The 17,872-nt window shown below is 35.4% G+C and overlaps 1 protein-coding gene across 1 annotated transcript in view; it reads left to right on the top strand.

The window, feature by feature from the left end:
* The window catches only part of UBR1 (ubiquitin protein ligase E3 component n-recognin 1), a 55,840-nt gene that overhangs the window by 33,830 nt on the left and 4,138 nt on the right, over nucleotides 1-17,872 (top strand). Inside the window, exons 30-41 of the mRNA XM_009887972.1 lie at nucleotides 384-589; nucleotides 3,898-3,991; nucleotides 6,403-6,555; nucleotides 6,993-7,090; nucleotides 7,754-7,847; nucleotides 9,114-9,262; nucleotides 11,601-11,656; nucleotides 11,988-12,084; nucleotides 13,019-13,086; nucleotides 14,039-14,189; nucleotides 15,015-15,102; nucleotides 16,761-16,894. Coding sequence (XP_009886274.1) covers nucleotides 384-589; nucleotides 3,898-3,991; nucleotides 6,403-6,555; nucleotides 6,993-7,090; nucleotides 7,754-7,847; nucleotides 9,114-9,262; nucleotides 11,601-11,656; nucleotides 11,988-12,084; nucleotides 13,019-13,086; nucleotides 14,039-14,189; nucleotides 15,015-15,102; nucleotides 16,761-16,894 — 1,388 coding nt within the window. The remainder of the gene's footprint in view (nucleotides 1-383; nucleotides 590-3,897; nucleotides 3,992-6,402; nucleotides 6,556-6,992; nucleotides 7,091-7,753; nucleotides 7,848-9,113; nucleotides 9,263-11,600; nucleotides 11,657-11,987; nucleotides 12,085-13,018; nucleotides 13,087-14,038; nucleotides 14,190-15,014; nucleotides 15,103-16,760; nucleotides 16,895-17,872) is intronic.

Raw genomic sequence — 17,872 nt, 5'->3', positions numbered from 1 at the left:
AGCATTGAATTAAGGTAGTGACATTCATTTTCAGTATGTTTTCTTCAAGAACGGGGATCACTTTTAATGTGTTTTTATGACTAAAATGTATTTAATCCAATCTACATTGAATACAGCTTCCTGAATTTCCTGCTGTCTGAATCCATTTCATTGTGTTATTCTATGTTAGCTGGCTTCCACTTTCTATTTTTAAAGAAATACTGTATTTTAGTGAGGATTGAGGTGTTTCTTCATTGTTTGGTCATCATGTGGTTTTGTAAAGCACTTTGGTATAAAACCAGAAATGTTAGCAGTATATAACATTTTTAGATACTTGAAAGAATAATTTTGTTTAGAAGAAGCTATCTGATTATTTTATATCTGTGTCATTTACGGTCTTACAGCATGTCTTCGGCAATTGATTACTCCAAAATTGCTTTGGGTCCCAAACGAGGTCCGTCTGTTGCTGAGAAAGAAGTTCTGACCTGTATTCTTTGTCAGGAGGAGCAGGAAGTAAAGTTGGAGAGTGCTGCCATGGTACTGTCTGCCTGTGTCCAGAAATCAACTGCTTTAACTCAGAATAGGAGCAGAATTCTTGAACTCTCAGGGGGTATGCAATTTTTCTTCTTTTAGACTACAAGCAGTTCTGTACATAGAGCTTTGAACGTGATTAAATTCTGTATTTAGTCAGATTGCCAAATGAGTTACCCTAGTTAATAAAAAGTGAAAATTGTAAAATTGTTCTAAAATCCATGCTTTAAAACTTAAAAATGAGAAGTCTGTGAAGATTTTAATTTGTCCCCGGGAAATCAGAAACTGCTTTAATCTCACAAGAAGATTTTGTAAAACTTAGAGATTTGGTCGGAGTGGTCACTCTGGAAAAAAATCCAAGAATATTAACAGTCCCTATTGACTCAAGTACAGCAGCAAACTTTCCCAATATGGAGGAAATGCATGAACATTATCAGAGGCCACTATGTCAGCCTCAGGTGGATTTGGTTTTTTGTTTGTGTTTGGTTTTGTTTTTCTCATGTCCAGGAAGTAATAAAACCAGCAACATAAAAAAATAGAAAAGCGTAAGCAAGGTTCATATGATATCATCTGATGAATGGGAGGGGGGGAAATACAAGAGAATAATACAAACAAAAGCATTAGGGTTGCATAATAGCATGTTGGTAACAGGAAACACAAAGACCAACCAGAATTTTTTGTAAGTAACAGTTGATTAAACGTGAGAAATACTAGAAGGGAAAGGAAAAACTTAAGTACTCACTGACTTTTTTGCTCTCTTTTTGAAGAAGAAAATTAATAGTAATTCAAGATCAGATGCTTGATGGCTGTAAATTTTAACAAGAGACAAATGCTGTCCAGAATAGGATAAGAAGAGTTGAAACAATATCTAGATAACTTCAGTGTATTCACCTTGGCAATGATTAATATTGAAAGTACTATCAGAACCATTGTCTTCAGTATAATCTATAATTAATTTTTAAAATGCAAAGATAGTTGCAATCTCAGAAGGCTAGGAAGGGCAAACGAGTATTTGTCTAAAAAAAACCCACCAAAAAAACAGAAGTGAAATGAGAAAGTACTAAAAACTTGAGTATTCCGTCCAGCCTGGATGCACAGAAGTATGATGGATGATAGTAATTATCATCTTATAAGACAATATAAAAAAAAAAATGAAGACAGACAGTAGAGTAGTAAGAAGTGTCAAAAATTGATTTATCAGGAAAGAAACTTAGTAAGCCACCCTAATTCTTTGACCAGGATAACTGATTTTGTGGGTAAGGAGAAGGTAAGCTAATTTATTCTCATGTTTATTAGAATTTTTGGCTCTGTCCTACTTGATATACTGCCTAGGCAAATGTTGTTTAGGTGAAATCACCCTGAGGTAGATGTAGATCTCATCATAACATTACTAGTTTGATTCAAGCACACTACAATGTTAAATAATAATTAAAAGTTAAAGTTCTTTGTAAATTGTATTATATATATTTTAACAGATAAAAATTTAAATAGCTGTTATCTATTAAATATTTATTAATCAATATACATTCTCTATGTATCTGCCCACATCTTATTGTAAATCTGAGTCAATCATTTTTTCAAATCCTGCTTATTCAAGCTAACTAATATATAAGGAATAAGGATGCAGTGTTGAAAGATCATAAAACTGGAGGTCTGCAAGTGCTCTCAGGATGTTTTCTAGTTTGTTGTGTTTGCATAGCATGGATGTTACAACTTGTAGGTTAAATTCCTACTTATTTTCAAATGTGGGTTTTTTTTTTTTTCTATTTTATAGCAGGGTATTGTTGATTTGTGGTCAGCTCATAAAGCAAAATGAACCCTGTGCCCTAGTTTTTTAATGACACTACTGTCTAGCAAATAGCTTTAAATTCTGTGTTCGGGCAGTTCATTATTCCTGCTTCATTTTAGAAGTACACTCTTGAATGTTTTCAAATAGAATTCTAAAGCAAAGGGAAGTTCAGCATTGTTTCTTATTTCTCCAGGGTATTACGCTGTTCTCTATCGTACTTGCAAACCTTTACCAAGTTATTCCATTTAAGAAGATGTTTTGTGTTTCCTCCTCTGGGTCATTAACAGATACTGAATAGTCCTAGAGCCAGGACAGACTCCTACAGAATCCTATTTGATCCATTTTTCTTTTTAACAGCGAACAACCAATAATGACAATTTGCAGCCAGCTGTATAAAATTTTTATCTAGGCCATGTACTAATTGCGTCCATTTGTTTTGCTCTCTTCTGTGGTACTCTGTAGTAGAAATGAAATCCTATGCTCTTGTGGCCCAATACACTGGTAAGCTTTCTGCAGTGACATGTTGCGCTATTGAAATAATTGAAGAAAGAAGGGAATTAAGTTCCTTTTCCTAAAGCCACTTCTGAATATTGTTTATAGCACTTAGTCTCTGCTGCATGGTCCTCTGCAGCTCATCCATTAGAAGAAGGATTGTAGGTAGGCCAGTGATTCTATGTAAGAGCTTTTTCTTCTGTCTAAATAAGTGGAAAAATGGTTGTTCCCACAGCAGAAGCGCAGACAGTGGAAAATCAGTGTTATAGCAAGGTTCGCTTTCTTAGTTCAGTCTCCATTTTATTTAGAGCAACTTCAGCTGCTGACAAATAGAATTATACTTTCAGCGCAATTTGAGTGCTAGGTTGGGGGTTTTTTGGTTGGGTGGGGTTTTTTTGGTTTTTTTTTGTTTTTTTTTTTTTCCCTCCCTGTTCTTCATTTTGTCAAATTCAGGGGTATCTGTTCAAGATCATAAACAGTCCACCAGATGAGGTTTGGAGGGCTGCTGTTGTTCAGTACTATTTAGATATCTTTAAGGGGGAAATGAAGCCTAACTTTGAGTGTGCATGTGTAATGTGTTTGCTGTTAACAATTATGCAAGATTAGTAAGAGATAGATAGACTTAACTTTGTTATTCAGCAGTGCCATTTGTGTCAGTGGTTTGAAAATATATGGGACGAGTTGGAGAAATGCCTCGTCTTTCTTGTCCTTAGTAGCTTCACTTTCTTTCATTTAAAAATACAATAACAAACACATTTAAAAACTTCAGTGATAGCAAGTCCAACCACAGAGCTATTCCAGTACTGAAGAAGTCTTTTTTTTTTTTTTTTTTTAAACCAATTTACTATTGCTTTTTACCTTTGTCATCTTTTTCTTCATAATTAGTCGAAAGCCTTCAGTACCTTAAGTGGTCTCTGTCTTGTGATTGCTTTGCTGGAGTATTGGTCTGGAAAAGGTGGCCAAATGGGATTTTAATGTGACTCTGAACTGTGGGAAAATAAAATCCAAAGGCTTGTGTTCTGTGTACACTGTTGTTCCCATCAGTATGAACAGAAATGAAGCTACATTATTGTTCTTGCAGTAATTTTTCTGCTGTGTCTTTCTAGATACGCTAGACCCTCTCTTCATGCACCCTGACTTACCTTGTGGGACCCACACGGGAAGCTGTGGTCATGTGATGCATGCAGCCTGCTGGCAGAAGTAAGGATGTGTCTTTGCAGCCTTTTAATGTGGGGTTTGTTGGTTTTTTTTTTAATTAATCTGTTTTCCAAAGCATCTAAGTTTGCACTGAAAATACAGTACAGTAAGTGGATATTTAACTAAGGAGACAAAACTATTTGTACTCATCTAAAAATGAAATATGGCACAAGAGAAGTTTTGACCCGATGAAGAAAATCATCATCAAAAGTTTTTAGTGCCTTCTGTGACCCAAAGAAGAATCTCTAAGGAGTTACTAACTTATGCACATAAAACCAATGGGGTAAAATTGATCAAGAATACGAAAGCGTATCTAGTAGGTTTATTTTTAGCAAGCCAATGAGAACCAGTAGGAAACTTCCAGGTGAGCATTCTATAGTAACAGTACCTTGACTCTGAAAGTCTGTCACCAGGTCAGTGCTTAAAGGATGAAGCTGACTTATTCTAGTCAGTCTTTAGATGAGAAGCGGCCACTTAGAATAGAATATGAATGGCTAAATCTACCGATATTTCTTCCCCATCCCTACCCTATCAGTGAACAAACCGATAATAAAAAGTAAGAGGAAAGAATTGCTACAGTGCTTAAAGACTTTACTAGTTTTCTGTTGTTTGGGGGAGCCCACAACTTAGACCAAGTTTGTTGGATTAGAATGCAACCTGAAATATTAAAAGACCAAGTTACTTAGCTTGCAGAATATCGTCACCCTGGTTGCAGCTATATTTGTAGGATTACAGAGAGCAAGATAAATAGTGTGAAATAATAATAGAAATAATCCCACTGAAGTATTATCAACAGGTAAAGAGAGTTGGGTCATGCAATTGCAAGCTATTTTATATTGTTGTATGATATAAACAATCTCTTGAGGTTTGTTTGTACTTGTGCCATTTTACTTTGAAAAATCTGACTAAACTTCTAGTGCTTATCATTTACTTTTCTATATGTGTGTGTGTGTATATATATTTTTTTTTTTTTTTTACAATAAAACATCAGTACAGAATAAATAGGTGCTCACACTTAAAATGATACAGAAGTATGTTCCTTGAGTGTAATACATCTGCTCTTGGCAGATCCATCTACATCTGCGTAGATCTAAGTAGTGCAACATTGGAGCTCAGTTCCCTTGCTCTTTTTAAGAAAAGATGACTTGCTGTATGGGTAAATGGGAGTAAAATGGACAACAGGCTCTTCTCATATGGGATGGCACAGAAGGTTTGAGTATAGTCTTTTATTTATTACATAACAGATATTCTAACTTACTAATACTCCTCCAAACGCTGTCTGCCACACCTGTCTAGAGTATCTGTGCAGCCTAAAAATACTGCAAAATACTCTGTAAAATGGTATGAGTTCAAATGAATGGAATATATTTGTAGCTGCCATGTATGAGGAAGAGAAGTTGCTTGCAAAAACATAGTTGTTTGAATGTGGGAAAATTGTAACAGAATACTTTCCGAAATATTCTGTAATCATTAGAACTTCTGCAGATGCCCCCGCACGCGTACTTTCTCTTATTACATAAATGGGATTTTCTTTTTTCCGTTAAGATGTACGATTTAAAGCTAAAAAAAAAAAAAAAATAAAAAAAATCTAGTAATTACCGTAGTGGGGAAGTTAGGTAATATCCTATCTGTCTTGAAAATCCTACATACCCAGTCTGAACATTAGCAGTGAATTTAGTTGCTTGTATCCAGGCAAGAAGATTTGAATGTTGGATCTTCTTGTTCCTAATAATACCGCTGAGACATTAATGAAATCTGAAGGCTTGCTGCATCTGCTGAGGGGGTAACATCATAATGAAACCTGTAAAAAGATGATAGTTACTTCTTGGTTTCCTTTTGAGTTTAAAATAGCTCAAGTACAATATTGTAATATAAATTATCCTTTCTTCCTGTTAAAAGAAGGCTACAGTTTCATTGTCTAGTCATGAGGCTCAGTCATTGCCATGAATAGCTGATTATTCATTTATGATATGTTACCGGTAGTTTTTCCTAAACTGAAATAAAAACATGTACAATCCCTGTTTCAAACTTACTGTAATGAGTTGCATATGAGAGAGACTAGATATAGTGTTTTGTGGTTTTGAAGATGATGTGAGAGAAGAGTAGAAAATTTAAGGACTGCTTGTCTGTAAAAACGCTAATGAAATTTAAAAGAATCTTCAAAGCAAGGAAAAGTTGCTGTCATTTTTGCGTGAGTGGTATACCACGCACTTTTGCGTGAGTTCATGTATGTGCACAAAGGTTTTATTTTCACGTCCAAGCACATGAAAGAGTTATGAATCAAAGGAAAAGAGTTGTTTGTTGGCTTGGATAGGTACTTGCTAGATAGTAACACTTTTAGTTACTTGAACATTTGTTTTCATGTCATGTTTGCGCCATTCCGCTTTCTAGTAATTTCCTTTTCAATGTTGTAGGTACTTTGAAGCTATGCAGCTGAACTTTCGACAACGTCTGCATGTTGAACAGATATTTGACTTGGAGAATGGAGAGTATCTTTGTCCACTTTGCAAATCTCTGTGCAATACCGTGATTCCGATAGTTCCATTGCAAGCTCAAAAAATCAACAGGTGAGTTACCAGATTGCATAGCCTTTAATTAAAAAAAAAAAAAAGAAAGGTAAAAATTACTTTGGGGCGGGTTGACTTTTCAAATTTTTGGAAGGGAAATTTGGGCTGACCTTCCTAATCTGTATAAAAGACTGCATATCTCCTTATTGACTATTCTGCCAAATTCACTGCTTTTGGCAGTCAAAATTACTACTATTTTTTTTTAAGAAGCATTTTTGGATTGCCTATTTTTTGGAGCTGATATCAGATGAGAAAGTACCTAGATCTAGTATTAGCCTCACACTTCATTTTGTACCGTTTGCTCAAAATTTACAAAGCCAGCAAAACTGTGCAAATACTGAGTTAATGTGTTTTGATCTAAATGTGTCCTCTGCTTTTAAAGCTAAGGTGATTCTTTGGGTGTTAAAGTAAAACCTGCTTTCTATTTCTGTTTTCAGTGAGGACGCAGAGGCAGTAGCTCAGATTCTTTCCCTGGCTAGGTGGCTGGAGATTATCATAGTCAGGATATCGGGCTACAGTGTGAAAAATGCTAAAGGTTTGTTATCTTAATGTTGAAGCTAATGTGCTAATATCTAATATGCCAGTAGCCAGTACATGTTTTAACTAATACCAACAGAAAACTTCAAATAAAGAATACTTTCTGCTATCAATCAAGAGAGTATCAAATAAAGCTGGGGATGAAGTCATGGCCCTTTCTGAGCTATGTCTTGACTTCACAGTGCTCTCACCAATTTCCTGGTTTCTGCTAAATTCTTTCCACTTCCCTGTAGAAGAAAATTATTTGCACTTGGAGAGGATAGCCACCAACTAACACTCAGTTACTTAAATGTTTGTATTGACTGTGATGTAGTAAAAAAGAGAAAAATCAAATTAAAAGGGCCAAAATAAAAATATGTATGAGTGTTTAGAAAACAGAAGGTACAGAGAATCAATGTACTCCTTGCGCTCTTACAATACAGGAAAGGTCCTTTTCCTCAACAGAAAAGCACTACTTTTATTTCTAATATTTCTGGAAATATAAGAAAATGTTACTTAAGGAGGAGTGTTAGAAGACAGTCTGGCTGGTGAGATCTGTTTACAATTATTTTTCAAACTAGTTTAAAATAAAAAGAAGTCTCGCTTCTGTTAGACTGCTGTAAAAACTGTAAGAACTTCTTTGTTTTTTAATGTGGATCTAATTTTATTTTTTTTCTGGAAGGAGAGAAACAAAATCTTCCAGCTTTCACCAACAAGGGAATGGGGACCTCTGCTTTGGAATTCCATTCTATCCTTAGTTTTGGAGTTCAGTCCTCGTAAGTGTTACTGGAAGTGCTCTCTGCATTATGTTAATTCTCCCTAAAATAACCTAGGTATACTTCAGGATCTGTATTGAAGGAAAGGCATATGATTTATTTGGTCTGAATGTCAGCATACTTATACTTTTCCTTAAGCATTCACTGAATATCAGACCTATACAGAGCTAGATGGATCTCTTAGTCAAATCCAGTCTGGTACTACTTATGTTCTTGGTACAAAGCTAGGAGTCTAGAGTTTTCTAATCCACAATTCCAATGATTTGGGTCACTTCCTGTGCATCTAAGCAAGTTATTTAATGTCTGTCTGCCTTAATTTTTCTTCTGTATGTCTGTTTCAGGGATAGATTTCGCTTGGTTTTGGACGCAATAATGCAACATAGATAACTCAAAGGAGTAGGGCTGTGTTGTCTGTTTCTATTCCAGTGGGCAAAAGCACTCTCCCCCTAAAACAGAATGAGTGGATTTAAAGTACACTTTAAAAGCATCAGACAGACAGCTGCCTGTCTTCTATTTAGATCATGCTGTATAAGTACTCTACTTCTGCTACTTCTGACTGACAACATAGTTGAATCAAAATTCTTTCTTGATAACTCGTCTCTGTGGGAAAGATTCCATAGTTTGCACTTAAACGATGTTATGTTTAAGTAAGAGCCTGGCTAATCCCCAGACAATTGTTTTAGCTGTAGAGGTTGGGAGAATTAATATGAATGTCGTATGTTTCTGTTAGAAAGTTCTGTGTAAGATTTTGAAAAAACACAAGCCATTAAAACTGTACCAGTTTTTGCCTAGGCACTTTTCTGCACATAACTGTATATACATAAACAAAGCCGATGTCAGTTGAGAGGAGCTTAAATGCTAAAAAGGCATATGAAATGTCTGTCTTTCCTTTTTTAGTGCCTTATGAGATGGGATATATTTTCATTTTGGCACTTATAATTACACTTGATTCCTCACATTTGTTTTTTTCGTTGTATTTTACTTTGATTTAAATGTTTGCATTTTGTGAATGGGAATTATAATACAGTAAACGGAAATAGACTCCTTCCAGCCTGGCAGCTCTTAACCTCTCCATTTGTGGAGCCTGTTATGTCAAGGCACTTGTTTACTAACGGAAACTAGAATTTTTTTTCTCCTCTGTACAGGCAAAGGGCCTTCGTATTCAAGAATTCTTTCATAAATACCTTAGACTTTGTTAGAGATTGACCAGTAAGTAATAAGCACTATTAATAATTCAGACTGAAATTATCTTGGCTTATTTTGCAGAGCCAAATACTCAAGCAGTATCAAGGAGATGCTTATTCTCTTTGCCACCACCATTTACAGAGTTGGGCTAAAAGTTGCTCCAAATGAAGCTGATTACAGGATTCCTATGATGACCTGGAGCACATGTGCTTTTACCATCCAGTGTATAGGTAAAGCATAGTTTGGGTTTATTCCTTCTTGTGAATTGAAAATCTTACAGTTGTTTGATTATATAATTTTATAAATTCTGATTGTCTGAATAATAATAGTTCTACATAAATACAGCAACATGTAATAGTGTAACAATGTATATTATATGTAATTACGTATATAATAATAGAATGATAATCTATAATCCAATATAATTAATATGCTGCTTTTGTTAGATGGTGGTTTATAATGTAGGGTGTGGAATGGCAACACTGAGTTTAGTCTGAGAGAGCAGGGAGTGATCATATTCCATGTTACTAATTGTAACATTAAGCATATTCAATGAATGTCTTCAGGCTGCCAGAGATCACTGACCTGCAGGCAAACTCCTGCACAGCTGAATGTCTAACAGCTATGAAATAGTACTCTCTCTCATTAGTTCTTATTCTTGAAGAATTCTCATGGAAATTGTAGAAGTAGTATGGTCTTTTGTATAATGAAATTGCTAAGCAGATACCTGGTAGAAAAAAAAACGACCCAAACATTGTCTAGCATGAATCCCTTTTTGAAGGCAAAGTAATTACCATAAAAATGATTGCATTTTTTGGGCTAGCATACCTGTTTAGCTCTGTCTCATTTCATTTCTGTACTATATACACAAAGAAGTTTGTGTAGTAAACATAAAGTTGTAGATAAATCTGTAGTGGCTTCCAGGCAGGGAGAGAGGCAAGAGATAAGCCTGAAATGCATGCTGATGGAATTGCGAATATAACCCTACATCTCCATAAATATGATTTGCCAAGTATGCCATTTTTTATTGATGAAACTGTTGAGTTACAAGTGTAGTCTACATTAAATATATAGTGGACTTGACCCAACTGGAATGTCAAGAGTTCAAAAGGTTTGTAGGAGAATTGGGAATATTCTGATAAGGCAGGAATAGTCACAGGAACTCACTGCATCTTTTTAGTGTTGGATTTTATCAGAGTTTTCAAATGGGTCAGGAGAGGACTGGAAGCCACCCAGCTCTATTAACATTAATGCACTTAATGCTGTGCAAATTGTTTTCATTAAATATCTAAAAACGACCTTGGTGGTGTCAGGGATGAGATTGCTAGCAAGTGTATAAATGCAATAACTGTTATCACAGATAGGATATGAAGGCCTATGTCAGAATTGGAAAATTCAGATGCCTTACCAGGCCAAGATTATAAAACCAGAGCAACCACTGTGACAGTCTGACCTATCCTAGGCCACACCACTTCCTTGGATAATTCATTTTTGTTTACAAATAGAGCAGGCTTCCATGAAATTGTAAAGCAAAACTGCTACATAGCTTCTAGTATGCTGGGTTTGAGTCTTATTAAAACCATTTAACAGGCATGTAGCCAAGTAGCCTAGACAAGGATCCTTAGCTGCCTGTATTAGTGGAGTCTCTAGAAGATGTTCAAAGCATCATTGACCCAAGGGATGTGAATTGCTTTTATTGCCTAAAGCCAGACACTTAAAAGTACAAATCTGATTTTTCCCATATTTCCTCAGCAACGCCACATTTTGTGTGTTAAACTGAGGTATGGAAGTGCTAAGTTAAAACACTTCCATTTTTTGTTAGAGTTGATTTAAAAAAAAAAACAAACCACAACCCACAAACCAAACCAAACCAAAACAAAAAAAACCCACCCACGAACAAAAACTTCCCAACTAAAAAACCCCCAATGAAAGCAAAAAAAATATTAATTCCAAGATCTTGAATTGTACTTACTCATCTCTGAAAAGTGACTAAAGCACAAACATTTTAGTTGATACCTTTTTACTCAATTGAGTTAATTTTGTTTGTTATTTTTACTAGCTTATTTTGTCTTGATTATCCCTTCAGAACCAATGCATTCAGGGAAGAAAGCTGAATTGTATTCTAGTTTGGGAATTTTGTTTTCAAAATATGTTTGTTAAACTACAGTCAAATCCAATAGTGCAAGTCTGAGGGTAAGATGGCTGTATAGCATCCCTGTAAACATACCTTGATGGTTTTGAGCACTGTGTAAGGGGAATTGAAAATACAACTAAATCCGTAGAATGTCTTATCGTTCATGTGAAACAGTGTTCCTTTAAATCCCTAGTTAGCAAGAACTGAAAACCAAATGTCTTTAAAAAGCTTGTTACAACTGTTTATCTGGGAATCATTCAGTACAATTTAAGCTAGATTTTTTCAAGAGAATTCTCTTATCAGAATAAAGTTGAACTTTAAAAAGAAGTACATATACTAAGAATAAATTAATCTTGGACTAAGTGTATTCTAACAGAAATGTTATGTTAGTTCCTGTAGAACAAAGCAATTTAATTTTTTCTGTGTTTTTTAAGAAAACCTCTTGGAAACGGAGAGCAAGCCTTTATTTGGATCTCTACAAAATAGACAGGTATGGGCAAGTAAGATATGCAATACATTTTAAACAAAAAAGTTTATAAACATACATAATACACATGTCTAAAAAACTTACTGTTGAAACTGCTAACGTCAAGTTGTTAGCAAGATGTTATCCCTCTGTGGAGGGATAGCTCTCAAAATGTTAGACCGATAACATAAAGAGCATTTTGGAAGAATCATGTTTCTGCATATACGTTGAAGTTCATATTAAATTCACTGATCAATGTGTTTTCTGTTTGCAGAAGTAGAGAAGTTTTTACAGCTTTATTTCACTATTATATCTTTCCCTTTTTCCTGTCCAACCATTTTCTCTTGCGCTCTAGCACAGTGGCCTTAAAGCATTAGTGCAGTTTGCAGCTGCTCAGAGAACAACATCACCACAGGTCCTGATTCAGAAACATCTGGTTCGTCTTCTAGGAGGTATTGTATTCCTTTTCTTTACTACCTTTCATGTTGCAGAAGCTTCTATTGCAAAATGGCACACACGTTAATAGAGCATAGAAGCAAAAGTTAGACTCCTGACAGCAGTGCTAACTTCAGTTTCTCTAATGTTGCTTGAAATCATGGAGTATTTATTGAACTAAATAATCAATAATTTTATTAACCCAGCACCATACACTGAAGTCCCCAAAAAATCCTCTATCCCAAATTACGTAGGCCTGGAGATACTCAGATCTAGAATATTTACAGATGGTTAACAATCTGTTTCTGGCAATGTTCAAAATTACTCAAATTCTGTGCTAAACAGGTGGATAAAGTCACAAACCAGATATTCCTCTCTCTTAGTTGTGAGACTAAATCTTTTTAGTACTTTCAAAAGGCTGCTTGCAGCCTGGTTTAAGATATTTTCATCTCTGGGATAGCTAGTTTGAGACACATAACTGTCCTCCACGTTTCTTGCTGATTAGGTTAGCGTGGTGGCCTTTGTGAATCTCACCCTTTGACTTGCCTTCCGTTCAATAGGATTCTTAGGCACGGTACAGGCTTTTGTATCGGGCTAGGTTGTGAGGCATCTAGTGCTGCAGCGCCTAACTATGCTTGTGGACTTCAGCCTTGACACTGTGTGCTTTATTAAAGCTGGAGAAAAAAATCAAAGATTTTTACCTTTGAATTTTGAAGACATAGTCATTAAAATTGTGAGCTGATTGGGCATGTGGAAATAGCTAAACAGATGCACAATCAATTAAGTAAGTGGTAACTAGTTAATTAAATAGGTACTTCCTTAGTTCAGACTTGGACGGTTTTTTTGATGGAAACACAGCAATGATAGAGGCTCTAAAATCAGATTCTGAAATTGCAGTTCAATTAAAAAAAAAAAAAAAGCAAATGTATAACCGATACCTTTATTTTGTAGTTCTTCTACCAAACTTTAAAGTGGAGGACACTCCCTCCCTTTTAGAAGTAGATATGTTCCACATTTTGGTAAGCAGTTTCATTTTATTCTTCATATTAATGGGGGGGAAATGGGGAGGTTGAGCATGGATTTTTATGTACTATACCCTGTAGATAGTCCTGCATTATCTGTTCACTTGTGTGAGTCAAATGATTATACGTGAGCACTGCATACAAGTAAACGATTACGTATGGCTGCTATATGTGAGTGTTTACTTTTCCTTCTGCTGTTCTTCTAGTTTTCAAGTCTTTGCTGTCTTACTTTTATTAAATTTTGCAGTCTCAATCATCTTTTTACTACCTCCATTGCTATCAAACCTCCAAAAAACCCTCCGAAATGTATACACTCAGTCTGTTTCCCTCACTTTCCCTTCTCAATAGGTCTCATACCTTCTGAGCCTTCACATTCACTCTTATTACCTTCTTTACTCTTCTTAGCCTCTTCTTTCCATTTTTAATACAAATCTGTATTATAGTTCCTTCTACCACAAAACTACACAACAAAAAACCCAATGAAAACAAAACAATCCAACAAACTCCCCCTTCAAAAAAAACCAAAAAACAAAAAAAACCCAACCCAAAATCCAAAACCACCAAAATAAAACCTGTTTTGCCATGGTTGCCTTTCTAACCAATGCTTGGTCTTTCTCCTCACTTTTTTTCAGTGTGCTTTGTCTTATGTCAAAAAACAAAGATTAAGCTTTCCTAGGAACTGGACAAGCTTTCTTGGTGTATCTCTAAACTGGCAATTACAATGGAACTACATCTGAGTTTCCTACATGCTACAGGGGCACAAATGGTTAAGATTTTCCAATGAGTTTTTGCTACACTTCCGAATTAAAGCTAGCAAGTTAAATGAGCATATTTAAATTGACTACAGAAATTAAATATAAATGTTTAGTGAGAATATAATTTCTATTAACCATGTAGCTATTGCCAAATTTCTGTTACTTCAATATTTGCTCCTTCCCTTTCCCTTTAGGTGGGAGTTGTTTTATCATTTCCATCTTTATACTGGGAGGATGCTGTAGACTTGCAACCTTCATCAATTAGTTCAGCCTATAACCACCTCTACCTCTTCCATCTGACAACACTGGCACACATAACGCAAATCGTCATCTCTTCAGCAACAGGTAGAGGTGTATTTGGGTTGGATTATTCTGGCATTTTTACACAATTTCTTAAAAATAATGGAAGGACACCATTAGTGTCTTCCAGGCGTAAACTTCCTTATAATAAATGACACTTAGTGCTAGGTAGTAATAATAGCACTACATCACTTTCAGACCATTTTGTTATATCACTTCTGTGTGTTTAGCTTAAGAAAACAAAATAGTTATTGATATATCAGTACTTGATCAAGTCAGTCATTCCAGAGTGGTATCTTCCCCTCTTCACTCCTTGTAGGAGAAGAAAAAGTTCTGCCCAGCAGCAGCACTCTGACCTGTGCAGTGACAGTTAGTATGGATTTAGGAAATAAACTTTTCTTTATGCTTCAACCTAGTAAATACCCAGAGCTGAAATACAGAATCCTATAAACTGATAGGAGAGAATTTAACTTTTCTCTGTATTTCATTTGACTGTTAAAAATTGTCAGTAACCTACAGGCTTCCTAGCTACTACTTTCCTTTTTCTTCCACATGATGGCAATTAGAAAAATAATAAATTCTTGTAGTTTAATCTGTGTAGGACAACTTCAAAAATTCAAGGGAAGGAGGCAGTTTTTATGTGAGGATGAGCAATGAGGCAGTAATCCTGATTCTTCTTTATAGCATGCAGTTTTAGAACATTTGTTAGGTTAAAAAGAGCAAATAGAAAAGAACTAAGCAAAACAAAGCGGAAATATTTCTGTAGCACAGTTTTTAAATAATAAAAAAAAAAAAGCTCAGTGTATGTAAAAAGAGAAGTGTGTCACAAATGAAGTGCCTTTACAGTGGGATTCATCTTTTTGTGTGCAGAATCCCCTACTGCTCCATCATCTGACAACAGTGAGGAGGCACGGTCTGCACAGTCTTTCTGTAGAGAGGTTTGCCAGTACACCAGTGGGTAAGTAGCAGTTCAGTTACAGCGTTGCGTTTTCCTAGAAAGATGGCAATCCACAGGAATTGACCTGAACAACACAGAAAACAAGAAAAAAATTACCCATTTTGTATGGGGAGTTAGCATAATGCCTTTTGCGTGCTTCCCAGACTCCTGAACACTGAAAAAAAGGAAACTCGCAAAAGGAACACTTTTAGTTAGAATAGCTACTTTTTGTGGACAACAGAGTAAATTCCTAGTCTAAGGATGAAAAGATACCTATATCCGTTGTGGACAGAAACACAATCTCTAACTGTAGTAGCTCTTTTTTCTTTGCCTTGATTTTTTTTTTTTTTTTTAAATGTCTCAATTAGAGAATGAAGGAAACGGTTCGACTATAAGAGGGGGAAAAGTGTAAAGATAAACACAGTTACTTTTTGTTTGAGCATTAGTGCCCATCTTTTCAGACTTTTTTGATAAATGTACCTACAGACTCTTTAGTACTTCAGTATGTGTGTGAAATAAGCTAGAAAATATGGATGCACCCACTACAAATTTGCTTTGATTTATCTTCACTGAGGCTAGTTGCAAAGATATGTTTCTCAAGGGCTGACAACACTACTCGCTTGTCTAAAAGTTTTAAGTCTAAATTTCTAAATATTTAAAATTTGCTACCTAAATAATAAGAGTAACTTTTCTGAGGCATGAGCCTAGAATCATAGGTGCTGTGCCTTTTGGAAAATCAGGTCATGGTAACTGAGATGCCTAGGTACAGAATTAAATGCCAAAGTTTAGGCAACCCAGCTCTGAAATTTTTAGTGTTTTAATTTCTGCATATGAGTTGTTGTTTTTTAAGTCTGACTTATCTGTGCTTAAACAGCACAATCTGCATAATAATTTTGCAATAGCCTATGATGTTATAATACAGCTTTACAGGTTGTTCCCCAGCAGGTCCTGGTCAACATTTGTGTGAACATCCTATTCACGTAAATGTAAATTTAACTAAGTTTAAAAATTTTAGAAAACAGGGACGCTGTAAGTAAGTTAAATGTTCTATGTATTTTAGACCAAATGCTCATATCGCACAAACTACAAGAATAATTACTGAGATGAGTATCACTCTGGTATTTCTTGTCAAAAGTGGGATTATTATATTTTAAACAATCTGAGGGTTACTGTTGTGACTTCCATAGCGAAGTACGAGGTATTAATTTTTTAATTGTGTTGGTTTTGTTGTTCCTGAAGAGTATTTATATTAGTTGTTTGTTTCTTTCCTTATGTTTGAACTGCATTCAGAATACCAACAGAATGGAAAACTTTCACCACTTCAAAAAAAATCAATTGCTCTATGCGTGATGCTGTATCGCAGAGTTTAAATCAGGTTATCTTGAGTTACCTAGAGATGGACAGCTATGTATTGGCTATTTGTTTTTTATAGTTCTGAAAAATATAAGTTGAGATGACTTGAAGGCTTAATGTAAGTGTTCTACATAAATTCAATACTTGTTCCTTAGGCAAAGGGGAAGTCAGAAGTTAGGTGCTGATGGCTATGTTTCACAGAATTTGGGGTACATCAGTGTTGCTTCTACCCAGCTGCCGTTCTACCAATGCTAGCCAAAATGTGAAAGTGCTAGAAGGATTTGCACTGTGAACTACTGCAGTTATTTCTCATTTGTGTATTACAGTTGCTTTAGTCAGGATATTCCAGGCTGGCTTGTGTGGGATTGTGTTAAAAAAGGCATCATGCCTTACCTTCGCTGTGCTGCTTTATTTTTTCATTATTTGTTGGGAGTTTCTCCACCTGAGGAGCTACTACAAGGTAAATATGAGAAAGCAAGTATATCTATATATTGACTTTGCTTACTGTTTTCTTGGAAGAATGGAATTTTTAAAGGTACGCAATAACTTAACGATACTCAATACGTTAAAGTAAGACTTGGAAAGAAAAAGAAATACTAATTTGTATAGGAAGGGGCAAGCATGAGAAGCTGAGTTGGCTCGGCCTTCTTTGCATGGAAAAGAGTTACTTCTGAGTATGTGGAAATAGGTGAACTATCAATGGTGTATTGATAAGTATTTGTGGATACAAAGATTCTGTGATTTAAAGATAATTCTGGGGGCTTATATTATATTATTTTGTCGGCTGTCAAAATGCAGTGAACCACAGAACCATCAACTATTTGGAAAGGAGGACCAAAATTACTATGAACAACTGAGGCAAAATACAGCATCTTAAATTGATTTATGTAAACTGTGAACTAAGTTTGAATATGATTAGGGTGTACAAGTCAAAATCTCTGCACTTTGGGATATGCTATTGTCCTTACCATTAGTCTGGAACTTTGATTCTATAGGGAGGAGTCTTCCTGGTGAATCAGCAGTGTCATTTTCTGTAGCAGAGCCAATAAATGACCACCCAGCAAACTATTAAATTAACCCAACTTTATGTAATGTGTAAGTGATCATAGAAAAATTGGCTATCCTTGCAGTCCAAAAGGATAGTCAAAAGCTAAAATGTGGTAAGTACAGAAATCTGCTGCACTAATGTGTTACATATTCTGCAGTGAAATGGAATTTAAGCAAGGAATTCTGTTATTGCAGTGACTTATGCACGACTTAAAAATTACGTAATATATGTCAAATTTGTTAAACTTAAAGCAGATCCTCAGCTAATGCAAATTATTGTAGCTCTGGTTAAGTCAGTGGGATTGCACCTCATTGTACTAGCTAGGAGCTATGCTGAAGCTGCAACATACTTCTTATTCAATGAAAAAGGGATCAGGAGATTCCTAGTTTT

This window comes from Charadrius vociferus, unplaced genomic scaffold, assembly GCF_000708025.1.
Source record: "Charadrius vociferus isolate BGI_N301 unplaced genomic scaffold, ASM70802v2 scaffold337, whole genome shotgun sequence".
In the NCBI taxonomy this organism is placed as follows: Eukaryota; Metazoa; Chordata; class Aves; order Charadriiformes; family Charadriidae; genus Charadrius; species Charadrius vociferus.
This window is presented reverse-complemented; position numbering and strand designations above follow the sequence as displayed.